Below are 18091 nucleotides of genomic sequence, written 5' to 3' on the forward strand. Positions count from 1 at the left end.
TTTAGGGACAGTCTGTGAGAGTGTGAGATGGGGTCTAAATGCATGAGACTCATAGTGATAGGACCACACTCAATGCTGAGTTTCCGTTTAATATGTTTTGTAACTGGGATTGGTAGATTTCATCAAGCTGGCAATTCAAAAAGTAGATCTCACGTCAAAAAAGGTAGGGCTCCCCTGATCTAGAATCACCAACCAGAATGAATCAAGCAATTCCTATATTAACTATGAACACAGCACTACATTTGTATGCCTAAGGGCTGTCACAGACCTCTAAGTCTAACGGTGACCGTTAAAGTATTTCACAGTCATATCAAAATGTATCGTTGGAAGTCACAGATGCTTTGATTCTGAATGTATGTGTCATTCGGTTCAATATGACAATACATTTGCTTTCCGATTTCAGACAGAGATCAAGAAAAGACCCAATATGAGTTTAGAACATGTCTGGAATCCCAAAGGTCAAGGGATGTATAGACTGGACTCATATTGCAATAACACAACCAAACATTAATGAGGCTGCTTTCAGAAATCGCATACTGTAACCACTCCTTAAATGTGCAAATAATGTGTGACAATGTATCATTACAAATATTATCGCAAACTACCCTGGATTATATAACATATTGTATGCATATCAGAACACATACATTTACCACCATTATTATTCACTTTCTTAAATCAAAACAGTCCACTAGGTTTGAGTGACGGTTCTTCCTAACCCAATCAGTGAGCAGGGTGGGATGATCTGACATGTCAACACTATGCAACAAATATTTTACTTTACCATGGATGGTATCCACACGACTGAGTGGGGTGCAACTACGTGGCTTTGTACATATTACATCTTGATCAATGGTGCCAGTAATTTTGGAGGGGACTGCATATACAGATGGGTGACAAATTAAAGGAAAAACCAACATAAAGTGTCTCAGTAAGGTGTTAGGCCACCACAAGCTGCCAGAACAGCTTCAATGCTCTTGGCACAGATTCTACGAGTCTCTGGACTCTACTGGAGGGATGGAACACGATTCTTCCAAAATATATTCCCTCATTTGGTGTTTTGATGATGGTGGAGGAGAGCACTGTGTAACACATCAGTACAAAATCTCCCATAGGTGTTCAATTGGGTTGACTGCGAAGGCCATAGCATATGATTCACATAATTTTCATACTCATCAAACCATTCAGTGAGCCCTCGTGCCCTGTCTATGGGGGCATTGTCATCCTGGAACAGACGACTCCCATCAGGATAGAAATGTGTCATCATAGCATAAAGTTGATCACTCAGAATAACATTGTAATGATTTGCAGTGACCCTTCCCTCTAAGGGGACAAGTGGACCCAAACCATGCCAGGGAAATGCCCCCCACAGCATAACAGAGCCTCCGGACCCCCTCACTGTAGGGGTCAAGCAGTCAGGCCTGTACAGTTCTCTTGGTGTCTCCACACATGAACTCGCCCACTTGTCCAGAACACGAGCCAGTCTTTGTGACTGGAGCTCCTGCCATTCATGCCATTCTTTCTTGAAGTGTGGAGCCCAGAACTGTACACAGTATCCAGATGAGGTCTAACTAGTGCATTGTACAGTCTTAACATTACTTCCCTTGTTCTAAATTCTACACTTTTTACAATATACCCTAACATTCTGGAGAAAGTGAGGAGTCCACGTAGACTCCTAGATCTTTCTCATTTGTTACTTCATCTAGATCTATTCCTCCTATGCAAAGCAGAAATAATAAAACAGCCAAAAAAGTCCTTTCCAAGTCAGGCTGTATCGCTCGTAGTGTTGTTCTCGGTTTTTGTTTTTAAAAAGAAACACAAACCAAACCCATAATTGCTCTGCCTCCTCCCATAAGAGGGGATGGACTTCACAATGGCCAGGTTTTACAAAAAGCTCTGGAACGTGTCCAAGGGCAGAAGCGTCCAGCACGGCATGGACGCTTAAGCCAGTGGAAACGAGGCCTTAGATCCTTTCTTCTTGACATCTTGATCCAAAATTGAGGTCAACTGTGCATGCTCAGCATTTGTATACATGCCACAGAGCACGATAGGATGTTAATTGGTGAATTGTATCATGCAGTACACCTGTTTGGATGCATCTGCATTCGTTATGTTGCTCCACTCATTTATTCAGGCTTTTCCATTAATTTGTCACGCGTCTGTATATATGCATGAGTGTGTTTGTTTCTTACCTAAACATAAACTGGGACACACACAATGCTCTTAATGAATACAATGCCCCCACCAATTATGTGAGTTCCATCAGTCTGGCACTTTGTTATCCGAGGAGCTGAATTAAAGTCGTTGTGAAGGTTAAAAGAAAATGAACATGATATTAAATATTTTACTCTGCATACGCAGCAGGTGACTCTTGTGTTATGTTTCAGTGCTGTATTGGGTAGGAGGTTTTTTATGAAGAAGGAACCATTGCTGTATCTGAATGTAACTGAAAATTCAAAACAATAAAACATTTCATATAGCCCTAGTTAAGAGAGCTAAGTCAGCATTCAAACTCGATCTCCTGACACAAGATAAGCAAAGGTACTGACCAGATTTCTAAAAAAGGCTTCAGCATAGCTACAATTACACAATTATATTTTGATACTGCAACACAAGTTAGTTAAGTGGATCAGCAACAGCAAATCTAATTTTCTGTAATGATTATTTATTTTATTTGTTTGCTCCCTGGGTTTTATACTACCAATGAGTTTGTGAAATTCCTCTTTAGCGCTGTTTCCATGTCAGTCAATATCCCGCCCTCTGGGTACAAAGTTTATAGCCCGGCGTTGTGTAATATAGCCTATGCGATTGGTATCAAAAGATTCGGGGTGATAAAGTCGTGAACATTTAGTTATTTTTATGACAGGTTATTTAGGTTTTATAATTGTATACGTCTGCTTAAATATGTACATACTGATGTACATCAGTTTACACAGTTTATCGTGATAAGTTTATTTTATTAGTAGTTTTTTCTTGTTTATGTATAAGCGCTCATTGTGAAAAAAAATAAAAACTTACATTTTCAATGTAAATGCAGCATTTCTGCCATAAAAATGTTGTGTGTGATGTTCATATATAAAACTATTAATTAATTTAAGACTTTTTTTTTTTTTAAGGACCCTGTATAATAAATAGCAGATACAGTACGTATTAAATTCAGTAAATAAAACATGGTCACTTTTAAGGTTTCATTTGATTTAGATAAACTACTTCATAGTGTCCTACAACAATTCCAAAACAGCCTTTTAATAAATCCTACAGTGACCCAATCCTACAGTAGTCTTTTCTACTCTTTCAATCTCAATCCTTTTTATCGATAACTCCGGCTATATGCCTGTAACTTGTAAGCAGACTTCGTACAGAAAGCTACCATGCCCAGAATGCATCTGTGTAGACTACGACCATTTAGCCAATGAATGCTCAGACTCGTGTTGCACCCTACCTCAATAAGCCAACAGAGTAATACATTCTGGGCATGGTAGTTTTCTGTAGGAAATAGCATGCACGCTGAGTTCAGTGTGAAGGTTACAAATGCTGCTTGAGCTGACCAGCTTTTGAGATAATTGTTTATTAAAAAAAAATTAACAAACAAAAAAAAGTGTTTTTCATTCTCCCATTCGACACGTAAAATTCCAGACTTTTCAAGACTTTCATGATGGAGGCGTGATTTGTCAAGCATTTTCAAGCCCTTGAAATCAGTTAAGCATTTTCCAGACTTCCAGACTAGCGTAGGAACCCTGAGTAATTTGCTTGCTTCTTAAAATAAAAAGCTTCTTGCCAAGATCAACAATCTCGGAACTAAAGTAGGAGAAAATCTGTGAGTGGCTGTAACACCATAGGGGATGAAGCTGGGCAGACCAACAGAGTTCATGTAGATCTTCTTCCAACAGGTGCTTGGGAAGGAGGTGCTATGCATCCCTCCTGTGCTGGATAGAGCACCAAGCCCTAGAGAGAAATCTTTGAAGGCTTCTATTCAAGAGAGATCTCCTCCAGTCTAAGCGGCAGACTAAATACTGTACAGTAATCACTGAGTTTTATACTTTCTTTTTCAGCATGTGCACCAGACTGTTAGTGTTAGTGCACCAGACTATTAGACTATCCTCCAAGTAGGTGGTATGGTGGTGGTGGCTCTCTCTTCCTTCCTTCCTCTCTCTTCTGTAATGATTTTCTGTTTTAGTCACAGAGAAGGCATCTGAGATTAGGATCCTACAGGAGTTTTATGTTTCTGGTATCTCAAACAACATCCCTATATATTGATGGCTGTAGCAACTGGCACTAACACTGGTAATGCTGAGTTCCAGGTTCCATTCCAAATATCATAGTAAAGCTTGGGGAGCAGCAATTTTAGTGCATAAATCCACTCTATTAATTTCCTTCCAGGTAATTGCAGGTCCAAATGGTCGCTATATTGTTGACACAAGTACTTTTTACATAAGTTAGTATTAGCTAATTGGAATGACAGCTAACTATCCTTTTTCCTTACCTAATGTGCACACACACCACTTTTTACTTGGGGGGGGGGGGGTGTGGGGGGTGCATGAATTGCAATCTTAACCCCAGAGTCCACCACACCCTTCAATGACAATTTGTTAATTTCTTGAGATGTTTGGGGCTTCTGATCTGTGACACTATTTTTCCAGCTGCTTGACGAATACTTTTTTTTAATGAACCAGTCCTGTATTAGCAATTTTTTTTATCCTAAGATAAAAATGCCTTCTGTTGTATGTTCTTGTACATAACCCCCAAGGCACATTTCGTTACTCAGACCAACAGGTCCCGAGTGTGGTGGCTCTTAGAATTAACTGATGTTATTCTGCAGTTAGATAAGCAACATTAATTCTCCCACACAAGAACACTATAAACAATAATTGTCCGTTTAAACTGAATGTGATGTTCTCTCAACTAATCAGACAGAGAAATTACTGATTAGATCACAGCATGCACTACTTGAACATGAAGACAAGGCTAGCAATTTTTTAGCTCATCAACTACGTCAGTTGGCTGCATCACATTTGATTGCTCATATTAATTCTCAATCACGTCTGCCAACAAATGACTAGACTGACTAGACCATAATAACTGGAGATAAAACATTTATTGAAAGCATTTCACTCTTCACTTTATACTAATCAGAAACACCTGCTGATCCCACAGAGCTAGATTGTTTATTTGTATTGTTTTCCTGTTACACTTTTGGATCCTGACCATATTAAGTTCCATGTTTGCTGAATATTTTACATCCCAGTCCTTACTTCCTATAATAACATAAGAAAGTTTACAAACGAGAGGAGGCCATTCGACCCACCATGTTCGTTCTGTGTCCATTAATAACCGAGTGATTCAAGGATCCTATCCAGTTTATTTTTAAAAGTGGTTGTAGCTGAAAACTTGGGAACATCGATGGGGAGTTTGATCCAGATTGTGACAACTCTCTGTGTGAAGAAATGTCAACTGTGTTCTGTCTTGAATGTCTTGAAGCTCAATTTCCATTTGTGTCCCTGGGTGCATGTGTCCCTGCAGATCTGGAAAAGCTCCTCTGGTTTGAGATGGTCAATGCCCTTTATGATTTTTAACACTTTAATCAAATCCCCATGTAGTCTTCTCTGTTCCAGGGTGAAAAACTATGCTGCACCAAGCATCCATCTCTGTGCTTCTGTCAGGTTTAGTGGTAATATAGTTTTAGCCGCTAAATTTGGCTTTGGTCTGAATTCTTATTCATGGATCAAGCTATTATACACCTCCTCATCAGCTTCAGTTCACACAAATAACATCCAATCAGGGTTGCCCTCTTTCTCACCTTCTTTTTGCAATTACCACTGAACCTCCTGCAATATCCCTACATGGAAATAAGCATGTAAAATGAATAATTCAGGAGCTGGGACCAAGCAAACTCTATGTGGATGATCATCTGTTTTATATTTCAGATCCTTTCTCTTCACACCTGAATGCAGTAGCTGTCCTGGAGCAGTTTGGCAAATTTTCTGGATATAAACTCAACCTACACAAAAGTTAATTGTTCCCTATAGATTTGGCAGCCCTTCACTTCTCATTTGAGAATCTACCTTTCAAAATTGCATCCAAAACCTCCAAAATTCGGGGGTATCAGATACACACTCTTACAACAAGCTCTTTACTCTTAAATTGACTTCCCTCATAGAGTGCACTTAAAAAAGGTCGCATCATCTCTGTCAAAACACGCCCTAAGTTACTTTACTTGTTTCAGTTTGTCAATATCCTTGATCAGATGGACTGTTTGTCAGAATCTGGAAAGACTTAGGCCAAAGAACTAAAGTAAAGGGGAAAGTTCAATTTTACTATTGGTCAGCTAATATCCAAAACCTATTGCATTGGTCATGCTGTCATCCTCGGATGGACAGCTCTTCATGGAGTCAGCCTTCTGTCACTTTTCTTCCCTATCTGTCCCTATCTGTGTTCTTCTCTTCCTCTTTCAAGTTTTCTGTATAGTGATAATTTAACGGTGTGTTAACTCCCTTCGGATCTAGTCCCAGTTTAGGAGGTGATATGACATGCAATTACTGTCTATATCTGCCCCTGTAACAAAGTGGCTCAATTTCCTCTACTTCCTCCCAAAATTACTACTGATTTGATTCTAGAATACAATCCTGGAAGAATAGGGCATTATAAATTAATAAGTTTGTGTTAAATTGTCTCTGTATTTCCCTTCATTGTCCACTTCTGGGAATCTAGTACTCTAGCTAACTGATGACATCTGGGAATCATTTTTTGCTCGTGTACATTTCTTTTTCTAATCTGAATCTAACATGCGTTTTTTCAATTCAAGATCTTACACAGCTTTCATCACAAGATGAAAACTGTACAACTGACCAGTACTGTCTGACAGTGTACCTGTATTGACTGATGAGTCAGATGGAAAAGATGGTTTGAACATTTTGTTTGTCCTCCAAGGATTATTAAATACCTCAGAACTGAAAGTAGTATTAGCCGATAGCCTGCACTGTGTGAATTACTCATTGGTGGCATGGCAAATTTAAACACATTTGAAGTAAATTGTTATAATGTGACTGGATTTGTCTCAGGTAATGCTGGTTATATGCCCAAGGCATATTCTTTTAGATTTATTGCCAAATTCAATCAATACATTTGACTACACAAATAATTTTCCAAAAGCAGACAAGAAATACATTACCCAAGAAAAAAACTACATTTTAAAAAACACATTACAGAAGCAATTAAACAAGAAGGCTGTATGTACTCCTTGAACCAATAAAGTTGCCACCTGAACCATGCAAAACACAAGGGAGCACTTTGTATTCTGCTGCTGAGTATTATTCCAAATATATGCCTTTTTGTGAATAATTAAATTAAATTACATTTCAGAACCTCTTGAAATTGCTTACACTTGTGCAAAGTTTAAAATAAGTTTGCATTTAAATTGAATAATTATTTCCCAATTTAACACCAAAGGCTAAAAGATATTTGTCAGTTGTTACAAATCCTGTTGATGCTGAAAGAAGCTTTTCCTCTTATGGCCAATTGTTTCTCTCTCAATCTCTGACAGAAGACAAAGTTTAACAACAGAGGAAACTTAAACTGAATAGGAAAATATAATGTAGGGAACACTTTCTTTAATAAAATGTGACAATTAATATGCAGCTTGCAATGTACCTTTAATTACACTATGTAACACAATTTTTGTTCCTGGGTAGTAAGTGTTATTTCCTAATTGCTTATGCCTCAAAAGTATAGAAAATTGATATTATTCCCCAAAAACTTTGCTTTTGTGACCAGGACAGTGATATTTTGAAATGTACCTATTTCCAATGAGAAAACGCGGGAATGTGTGTCTTTTCATTCACTTAAAATCAGAAAAAAAAACATATGAATTCAAATTAACATGTATTTATACTAAAGTATTACAAAAATTACTACAAAAGATTTAGAAGCGAGTAGTTTTTCGAGATTTACAACAGTATAATCGTAAGTCTCGAAAAACTACTCACTTCTAAATCTTTTGTAGTCATTATTAATACATCTGAAATTCTTGTGTTGCACAATAATTATGTGCTGTGTTTCATATTGAATCCTTTTTCAAAATATTTGATGCTTGTATCTAATAGTTAAATGCTCAGCACCATACTGTGTGAGGCTGTCCATGTATCTTTGCATCTCCTATCTGGTGCTGGTACATTCCCAAATGGCAGGGTGAAGGTTCAATTCCAGTTTTTCCATTTCAATTCTGTTTGCATTTCTTCTTTCAATTCAATTGAATTCCAGTAGAGCCTATGTCAATGGCAAAAATAATTGGAAATAGAATTTTAAATGGGTCTAAATTGACCCCAGCCCGGACAAACGGTGCATGTTTCATGTCCGTTATTAGTCCTGCATTCTCTCCCACACCCACCACTGTGAATCTCTGAGCCAGTGAGTCTCAACAATTCTGACCTCATGGAGCAGCTGAAGACTTTCTTAGAAAGAGCAGAGCTCATGGCTGAATGAACCAACAAAGAGCAGAAGTCCAGCATGACTGCTCTCACTGCCACTGATATGCAAACCAGCTGCAGCAATAACGAGACCACAGATAAAACAAGAGGCTGATTTGAAAAAGCTGCACAGCGCAACTCCACTTCATTGTACCACCATATATTACACTGTATTGTACTGTGCCACAGTAAACTGCATTGCACTATACTACATTAAACTGTACTATGCTACAATACATTAAACCCCGGTCCCCAGAAACTTGTCTCTGAATAAACTGAATAAAAAATAAAAAATAGAAACATCACATAACAAAGCCAACTACGTATTTATATGAAAAATACTCCTGCAAAAAACAAAAACATACAATACTATTAATATAAGTTCTGACAGCACCCTGGCCCCTACACAAACACATTGTTAGCTCTCGCTTCCAGCCTGGCTACTGACCCTCATCTTCTGGCACAGTTAAGTTTTTAACTGGCAGTTCTGTATAGTGTCAGGGTAATTGTTAAAGTTTAGAGCTTAATAAATACATAAATACATAAATAAACACTGAAAAATTGTTTGTTTGTTTTTCCCCCCTTAATCAGAGTGTACACATTATTCTGGGTGTCTCTGGGTGTGGTGACAAACAATGTGTTTGAGTATCATGTGACAGTGCTGTCCCAGTGTGCTCATGGGATTACCTTCTCCTTGGCTTGCAAGGGAGCTCTGCAGCTCAAGGCTCTGTCAGTGAAAAGGGCTCAGGGCAGAGAGTGCAGTCGTGGGGCCATTGTTGTGGTGTCGGAGGGGTGTGTGGATGGAGGTTGGTCAGTCCTGCTGAAGGGGGCTGTAGTCTAGTACTCTTAGTTAGAAAGGGGCATCTATACTTAAGTCTCTCTCTCTTCCTCTCATGGTCTCCTTCCCTCTCACTGTCACTCTCTGTAATACAGTCTGTATCTTAACAGCCCAGAGAGAACCCCACCCCTGTCACCTGCCCAAAGGTACAAAGTTCGCCAGGAAACTTGTATGGAACAGAAGACGTGACAGGACAGCTACACACAGCCCAGAACACTATACCCAAAACACAATCTATACAAACAGCACAATGGAATGCAAAAACTCAACACCACAGTCCAGAAAGCACACAGCCACCTATGGGGCGCCAAATGTAAAACATTGCAGAGGTTTTTTTTTTTAGTGTCTTTTTTCACACATTTAACTTCAATCTTGTGTTTTTTTCCACAGTTAGTAAATACTTAATACGTTTTTTCCACATTTATAAAGATTTTTTTTTGTTTATAAATACTTAAATAAATGCTTAATCTAATTTAACTAAATCCTAAATCTGAGTCACAAAATATAGTTATAAAATATTTAGTCTAACTATAAATGTTAAATCTAAATGTAAATGTTAAATTTAAATATAAAAGTTAAATATAAATGTTAAATCTAAATGTTACATCTAAATGTTAAATGTAAAAGTTAAATATAAATGTTACATCTAAATGTTAAATATAAATGTTACATCTAAATGTTAAATATAAATGTTAAATGTGGAGTTTGTTAAATTATTATATAGCTAACATGCAAATCCAAACCCGACCCTCTGGTGCCGGTCAGCCTCTCACAGCAGTGGGGGCGGGGCATGATCCCGTAGATGTCGGTGGTGTATTGTAGTGTAGTGTAGTGACAGCGAGTCCAATGTATAATTTGTTCTGTTATTATGAAAAGAGAGATCCTGTCCGCACACTGCATTGAACAGGAAACACAGGAAAGTGTTTCTGAAAGGGAAGTCAGACATTTATTTATTTGTGGAATCAGGTTTTAAAGGCTCAAGAGAAAAAGCAGCAAACCTTTCAGCTTCATCAGTGCTTAGCAAGCACAGCTCCCAAAGCTAAGTTTTTCTGTTATGAAATTAAATTCGGGGAAATTAAAAGCATGTTGAAACTTAAATGCATATCTTTCGAGGCATTCTAAATTAAACTGTCTGAATCTCACGATCCTTCCTATATTGAGTGTTTTATACACAAGTATCCCTCAATTCATCTGGTTACAGGCATGACCCGGCCACTCTCACAGTGCGCTGGTTCAGTGAGTGTACCACTGGTGACCAGGACTGTGTGTTATTTATTATAAATACAATAAGAGTGACCACTGATGACCAGGATTGTTTGTTATTTATTATAAATACAACATGCTGGTGTGATTGTGGGCCAGTGTCTCAAAGTGGTAAACGAATCTCTGCGAGTTTATACTTCACACCCTGGGCTGCTGCTCCGCTGGCCGCTCACTGTATAGTAAAGTCCTGCCCTGACCTTTCCCGCCAAATTTACTTCAGAATTTTAATGATTTTAGAAATGGGTTTTAGATTTGGATTTAAAAAAAAAAATGTAATCATAAGTATTACAATTCTGAATGTTTTTTATTCTGTAATTTAAAATATTTGTACAAATAAAAATGTTTTACTGGGAGCCAGTGTCCACTCAGTGGATCAGTGACCAGTAGCTCCAGTGACCGCATCAGGGAAACGCAATCACACAATTTGTTGCCCCGATGCACCGAAACGGCTCCCATTACAGGGTTACTGAAGACCCGCCCACTGCTGTGAGAGGCTGACTGACCAGAGGGGCGGGGCTGGATTTGCATTTTAGCTATATATTTATTTTGCAAAATTCACATTTAACATGTATATTTATATTTAAAATTTAGGCTAGATTTAACATTTAGATTTTACTTTTACATTTAACTTTTACATTTAGACTAAATATTTATTTTGTGACTCAAGAGATTTAGGATTTAGTTAAATTTTTAATCAAACGGTAAATATTTATTTTTCAAAAACGGAGCTAAAGCATTGAAGTATTTATGAAATCTTTATAAATGTGGAAAAACGGCAAAGTATTTACTAAATGTGGAAAAAAACACAAGGTTTAAGTTAAATGTGTGAAAAAAAGTGTGCGCTGTTTTACATGTGGCGCCCCATAGCCACCAGCATTCAAAACACAGAGTACAGCTCCCTCACACTGCAGGTCAGGGTAGTAAGGAACCTACAGCAATAGAGACAGACACCTGTTATGTTAAAAGGGGCTACACCAATAATAGTTAATTAAGCATTTAATCAACAAATAATGTAATCATGCATCCCCTGCCCCGCAGCCGCCCAGTATTTCCAGGGCTAGTAGTATTACAGGCTTTACCAAACAACCTCGTTTGTGCCTCCTCTCTCATTCTTGGTGTTTTGCCCCAGATGTATAATCTGTGTGGAAGCTGCTCTTTTTAATACGGCATATCTCAATAGATCAGACAGGAGGGGAGATACTGGAGATGGAGAGATAAAGAGTGATTGGGGGAGGTCTTATCCTCTTAATAACTCCTACTGAAGCTTGGTCATCTCTGTTCACTGCCCAAGGCTTAAACTGTTCTGACACAAAAAGCATTGACTCTCTGGTATAATAATAATAATAATAATAATAATAATAATAATAATAATAATAATAATAATATATTTTAGGGTTACATCATCAGTGCCAAATGCAAAGAGTTTATGTTAAATAAGAACAAAACGATAACCCAATCTGTGTGTTTGTGAAACCTATAGGCTATCCCTGTATCCCTCTTTCTCCCCTCGTCCTGCTCCAAGGCGGCTGTTTGTGCGTAGCTACGTGTCAGCTGGCAGTCGCAGAGTAAACAATGTGGACAGAAACAATAGCAACTTAGACAGAAACACAACACAACAACTGCCTCTTCCTCACCTGCTCTTCATCCTCCTGCTCCTACGAACGGCACCGGCTCCGCTCCAGTCTGCGATTCTCCGGGAGTCCGTGTCGACGGAGCCGCCGAGCCGCACCGCACTCACACTCTTCCTAATGGACAGTGATTGTGGGGCTCTGTCTAGGGCGACACTGTGTTTCGCCGTCAGTGTCACAGTGTGTCTGTGTTTCGGTGTGGGTGTAAGCGATCCCCCCCGAGTGCTGTGTGAAATGAGTCCGTATTTCTTGACTGTCTGGTCGGGGAGGATCACTACTCAAATTCGCTGCCTTGGAGGCTTTCCACCGCGGCCATGTTTCCCGTCTCACCGTCTGCAGGTGGGGCAGAGGGGAGGAGCTGCTGGCTAGGCTATTACTGTCGGCCGTCAGAAAAAATAAGCTGGTTCGGATATACTAACTATAGTAATATAAAGTGTATATTATTTACAGTACAATCTCCGGTCAGTGGCCCGTATCTCTGACTCAGACAAACGTATTGGTAAATATTGTATCTCTCTGTTCTAAACCCTGCCATTGAAAAGAACTACAACCAAAGATAATTTCCACAACTATAGACTAGGTGCCACTAAACAATCATACAAATTCAAACATGAATTAAGATGGGATATTTATATAAAAATAATTTAAGTGAACTTTAATATTGCTTAAATATTTAGGTATAAGAAAATATAAAGTTAAATCTAAAATCGAAGTTTATTAATAATGGGTAAAAAGGCCATCAACTGCCTACACCCATCCACAACTTCAACAGCATCTTCATATTTGTATGATAGTAAATGTGCAAATGATCTATTTAACTGCATTAAAAAATAATAATTGTAAAACCAGTTTTTCATATTATCACATCGTTTTTTTTGTTAGTGTTAACAAGGCAGTAGTTGAAAGAGGGCCACCAATTATAACTGACAGTAATAACAGACAGTTAGAAAAAGTAATGAAGCCTACAAGCATAGGCGCAGGTGCCCCCCCGCCCCCCACCCCCAATGTTGAGAGACTATTAAATTGTGTGGTCCACAATATTGTATGCCCCAGCGTACCCTCCAATTCTGAAACGAAACCTATGCCTCTGACTACTAGTCAAACGTTGTTGTTTTGTGTTTTGTTTGTTTCTGTATTGTAGTGAACCAGGCACAGTACTGTAAAGGGGTGTAGTGGGGTCACGCTGGGAAGTTTCTGTGGGGATGGGATGGGAAGTTCTGTGGTTTGGCGTGAATCAGCTAGGGGAACTGCCAATTGTGAGCGTGCATAATTGATTCTTTTGCAGTGTATGCTCGCAGTTGGCAGGTATTAGGGTAGACAGGAGCAGGTTCAGGAGAGAGTTAATAAATATGCCCTGCCTGGTGGGAGAAAGACAGAGTACCTTAGTTCCTGTTTCAGTGCAGGCAATAAAGCTGTATTTTTTGACATGTTGTTTGTATTATTTTTTAAGGGTAGGATGTGGCCAACAGTACCCTGTGTTAATTTCCATGTGTAAACCATGTGTTCGAGTATGGTATTAATTAGTGTTTCTGAAAACACTATAATATTAATGCTCTTATATATTTAGTACATACAGACAAGTGACAAATTAAAGTTAAAACCAACATAAAGTGTCTCAGTAAGGTGCTGGGCACTACAAGCCACCAGAACAGCTTCAATGCTCTTGGCACAGATTCTATGAGTTTCTGGAACTCTGCTGGAGGGATGGGACACTGTGGGTCTCTAACTGGGAGTAAAACACAGTCCCACAGCTCAATATTTATCAATAACAGCAAAAACAGGACAACATTTGTTTTTTAAATATTGATTTATTATTTTTTCTCTATTCACAAAGAGGTCCAGTGCCTCCCTGTTCTTTGGATACCCTGTTCCGTATGTGGGAAAAACGCAGCCTTCAATCAGGTTAGTGCATTCCTTGCAATGCCTTTATTTCATGCAGCGTGGAGAGGAACAAATGCATTGAAACGATATAAAGTTGCTGTGACTCGATACAAAAAGACAGAGACTTTTATACAGAAAAGTAAACAAAAGTGTGGTTATAATTAAGTTATTTCTATGTTATCTTTTAAACAAGTTAAGCAGAATATATTCCCTGGCTAATGCATAGATAAAGGAAGAGAAACTTAAATCACACAGTTTGACAACGTCTGCTCGATAATTCTTAGACAGGGTCCAAGGTACCTCCTGGCCTGACACTAATCTTGACGTATCTTCTTAAAGTATAAGCCTCGCAAGAGAGAAATTCAAACCTTCCTTCCATGACAACACATTGTTGTTCAGTGGGTAGGTGAAGGGAGAAACAGAGGGATGGGGCTACTAAGGAGAGGTGGGTTCTGGGGGTGGTGGCTGGAGGGGGGTGGTTTTGGTTTCTCTGCAGGCAGGGTGTGCTGCTATTGAAAGACGGATTGTCTCCATGGCCACTGCTCCCTGTCTGGCATTCTGAAGACTCCATCACCTCCCGAGCAGGAGGCATCAGATGTGCAGCTCTCTAAGACAAGCAGACACACATACACACAGAGACACACAGTGAAATATATTTTAAGTTAAATAACCTGTTCAAGTCTTTGTGTTTATAGGTGCTTTTTAAAAACATATTCTGTATAGCAAAGGTGGTTAAGAAAGCTGAATACCCAAAGTAACTACAAGCTCTGATATATGTCAATCAAAACATATATATTTTTAAATTATTTATACCAGAGTTAGTCCTACCCCTGATCTATACTGTTCATTGTGACCTTTAAATATGTACTGTTGCACATGATTTCTGGTGCTGTAGAAGCTGGGTTTTGTATATTATGGAACACTCCTGAGCCCATCCTTAAACTCTTAAACTGAGAATCAAACCACATACCCCACACACAGTAAGCACACACATAGGCATAGCACATACACAGCACTGACACACCCACAGTACTCATGGACACATAGCATGCACTCCCAGAAGTAGACATATTTCTACACAACACACCCCATTTTTCAATTTTCCTCAGCTCTGACATTGGTCTGACGAACCAAAACGTAATCACTTTGTCACTGCATGTGTGTGTGTCACAGTGTGTGTGTATGCGGAGTGGTGCAGTGTCTGACCTTCATCACAGCAGACCCCCAGAGCAGCACAGTGCCCTCTCTCAGGTCCGCAGGCTCTCCCTCCAGCTTCACAGGGTGAGGCTAGGTAATTCTCCTCTAGACAGCGTGCGGTCTCTGGGGTGCCCATGTAGCAACCCAACCCCTCCCCACAGCAAATATTGGGACCAAAACAGTGGCCCCTGTCCCCAGGGCCACATGCCATACACTGGAGACACACAAGGTGAGAGGGAGAAAAAGAATGAGATGATACTATGAAAGAGGGAAGAAGGAAGAGAAAGAGACTAAGAGAGGTGGGTATAAATAAAGGTTTTGATGCACAGAAAGTGTTTAAAAGATTTTAGCTTAAGAATATTTTATTTAAAAGAGCAAATTGGAGGGAACATGTGACTCACTGAGGATATATGGATGCTTGAACCTAAAGCTCCACTATCCACCATCTATATTTCCTTATTTCCTCCACTATACTTACTTATTTGCAACTCTGAGCTAATGAAAATAGGAAAGAGACGGAGAGAGGGAAACAAAGAGGCAGTAAGGAAAAGAGAGAAGAGATAGAGTAAGAAAGACAAAGAGTGATGTCCTACCTGTCGGTGTCCGTGGCCGGGCTCAGGGGTGGCTCTCTTACCCCCTAGGGGGCAGTTGGAGATGAAGCAGGCAGAGCAGAGGGAGAGCAGGGCCAGGAAGCAGACTGCACTGGGCATGGCAGGCATGACTGATGGACTGACAGGCAGAGAGACCAAGATGCACAGAGGGTGAAAGACCAGGTTCAAGAGCTGAGCTGGTCCGGTTCAGAGAGTGGGAGTTGCTGCCTCACTGCCTATGAGTGTATGCCAGCCATGGGCAGAGTCACACTATTTATATTGCCCACAGCTGGGCTGCTGGCCAAGCTAATGAGGCAATTCTGAGGCAGCTCAGGGACAGGGGCTGACAGAGGTCAGTGTTAGAGACAGAGCAAAAAGGAGAGAGGGGGCTTGAGGGTCAGTGATCAGTGATTTCACTGGCTACTCACCATCTCTCATCAGCCTCAATTAACCACAGACTAGTTCAGAGGGGTGGGGGTGGGGTGTGTGTGGGGGGGAGTACTGTGTGACTTACACAGTGAGGACTCTGTGAAATAGATGGACAATCAGTAGATTTCTAAGACTCCAGCTCTATACAGTCCTGATGCTGACCAATCTTTTTTCCTCATTTAGCAGTGGATTGCATTAATATTCACCCACCAAGGATGTTGGTATATTTTAATCTGGAATGAAAAATTATTGAATTGGAATTTTGTCCCTTTGATTAACATTACATACACAACAATGCGAAGGTGCAAAATATATTTTTAATGTGAAACAAAAGGGAATTAAACATTAAATCTGAAATGTGTTAGTTGCATTTTCACCCAATACTTGTCAATACTTGGTAGAACCACCTTTGGCAGCAATTACAGCTGCGAGTCATTTGGGGTAAGTCTCTACCAGCTTTGCACATCTGGTTCCTGTAATTTTGCCCATTCTTAGAAAAATTGCTCAAGCTCTAATAAGTTGGATGGGCACCATTGTAAAACGATAACTTAAGTCTCACCACAGATTCTCAGTTGGATTGAGGTCTGGGCTTTGACTGGGCCATTATAGGACACTCTTATTCACTTCTAGAGTATGTGGGGGCCCCAGGCAAAATAATTCCTGACAGTGTTGGTATTTTCTCCCGTGAAAGCGGGGGGGGGGGTTCGCACAGTGTATTCTCCCGTGAGAGCGGGGGGGTTCGCACAGAGTATTCTCCCGTGAGAGCAGGGGGGGGGGGGGCGGTCGGAGTTTTCTCCCGTGAGGGGGGGGGTGGTTTCGCATTTTGGCCCCCCATCCCCCCCCCCACAACCCGAGGCCCCAGGCAATTGACTGGGATGCCTACCCCTTTGCGATGACCCTGGGTATGCTCTCTGACATACTCTGGGGCCTTCCATGTATTTGTATTTTCATGTAGATGTACTTAATCTGAGGTTATGTGGCAATTGAATTGCACACAGGTGGACTCTGTTCAGCTAATTATATGACTTCTAAATGAAATTGGCTGCACCAAAGCTTAATTGTGTCATAGAAAAGGGGGTGAAGACTAATGCAATCTTTTTTGGGAAATTCATTAAATAAGTTTTCCAACATTGACATTATGTAACGTAAATCAGTGACAGAAGATTGTAACACTACAAAATGTCCAAAAGTCCTTGGGGGGTGAATACTTATGCAATCCTCTGTACCTGCTCACACTGCACATATGAGACATACAGGAGAGTGCAGGTGGAGTGGGAGAGTAGTGGGAGATGGCGGCAGGGTGCAGTCACACTCTCTCTGACTTATCCTCCTCAGCCAGCATTTATCTATTGTTAATATTTTAAGAAATAAAATATTTGACATCAGCATTTTTAACTCATATTTTAATGAGGTTTATTTAACTGACTGTGAAATATGACTGACTGTTAAGTAGACTGTGCTGTTCTCTTAGCAGTGTAGCTTTTAAGCAATGTAGATTTCCCCCTAGCTGTGTATAGTGACTTCTATTTGTTTGTGTCTGTGTGGGCAACTCACTCCCTGGGGCCTTAAGGATTATGTGCTGCCCTGGACCCACAAACTAATCACAAGACTTTGATATTAACATCATACATAGGCTCCATTTCAATATATTTGTGTGGTGTTGTAATTCCTGTGAGGTTAGGTGCTGGTTGTCTCACCCATTTTAGGTTATACTGTAAGAACAATGAGACAGTTAGTTACTGCCTAGCCTGTTACATCATTAATTTCTAATCAGACAACCAGGCCACCCCAATCTTCATCTAG

General features: G+C 39.9%; 1 protein-coding gene across 1 annotated transcript in view; it reads right to left on the reverse strand.

Annotated features, from left to right (window-relative positions):
- Positions 1-15988, reverse strand: part of dqx1 (DEAQ box RNA-dependent ATPase 1) — a 38753-nt gene extending 22765 nt beyond the window's left edge. The window contains exon 1 of the mRNA XM_066711682.1: positions 15863-15988. Within this exon, the coding sequence (XP_066567779.1) occupies positions 15863-15988 (126 nt within the window). The remainder of the gene's footprint in view (positions 1-15862) is intronic.
- Positions 15989-18091: the final 2103 nt, after the last annotated feature.

The sequence above is a fragment of the Amia ocellicauda genome, chromosome 8 (genome assembly GCF_036373705.1).
Source record: "Amia ocellicauda isolate fAmiCal2 chromosome 8, fAmiCal2.hap1, whole genome shotgun sequence".
NCBI lineage: Eukaryota > Metazoa > Chordata > Actinopteri > Amiiformes > Amiidae > Amia > Amia ocellicauda.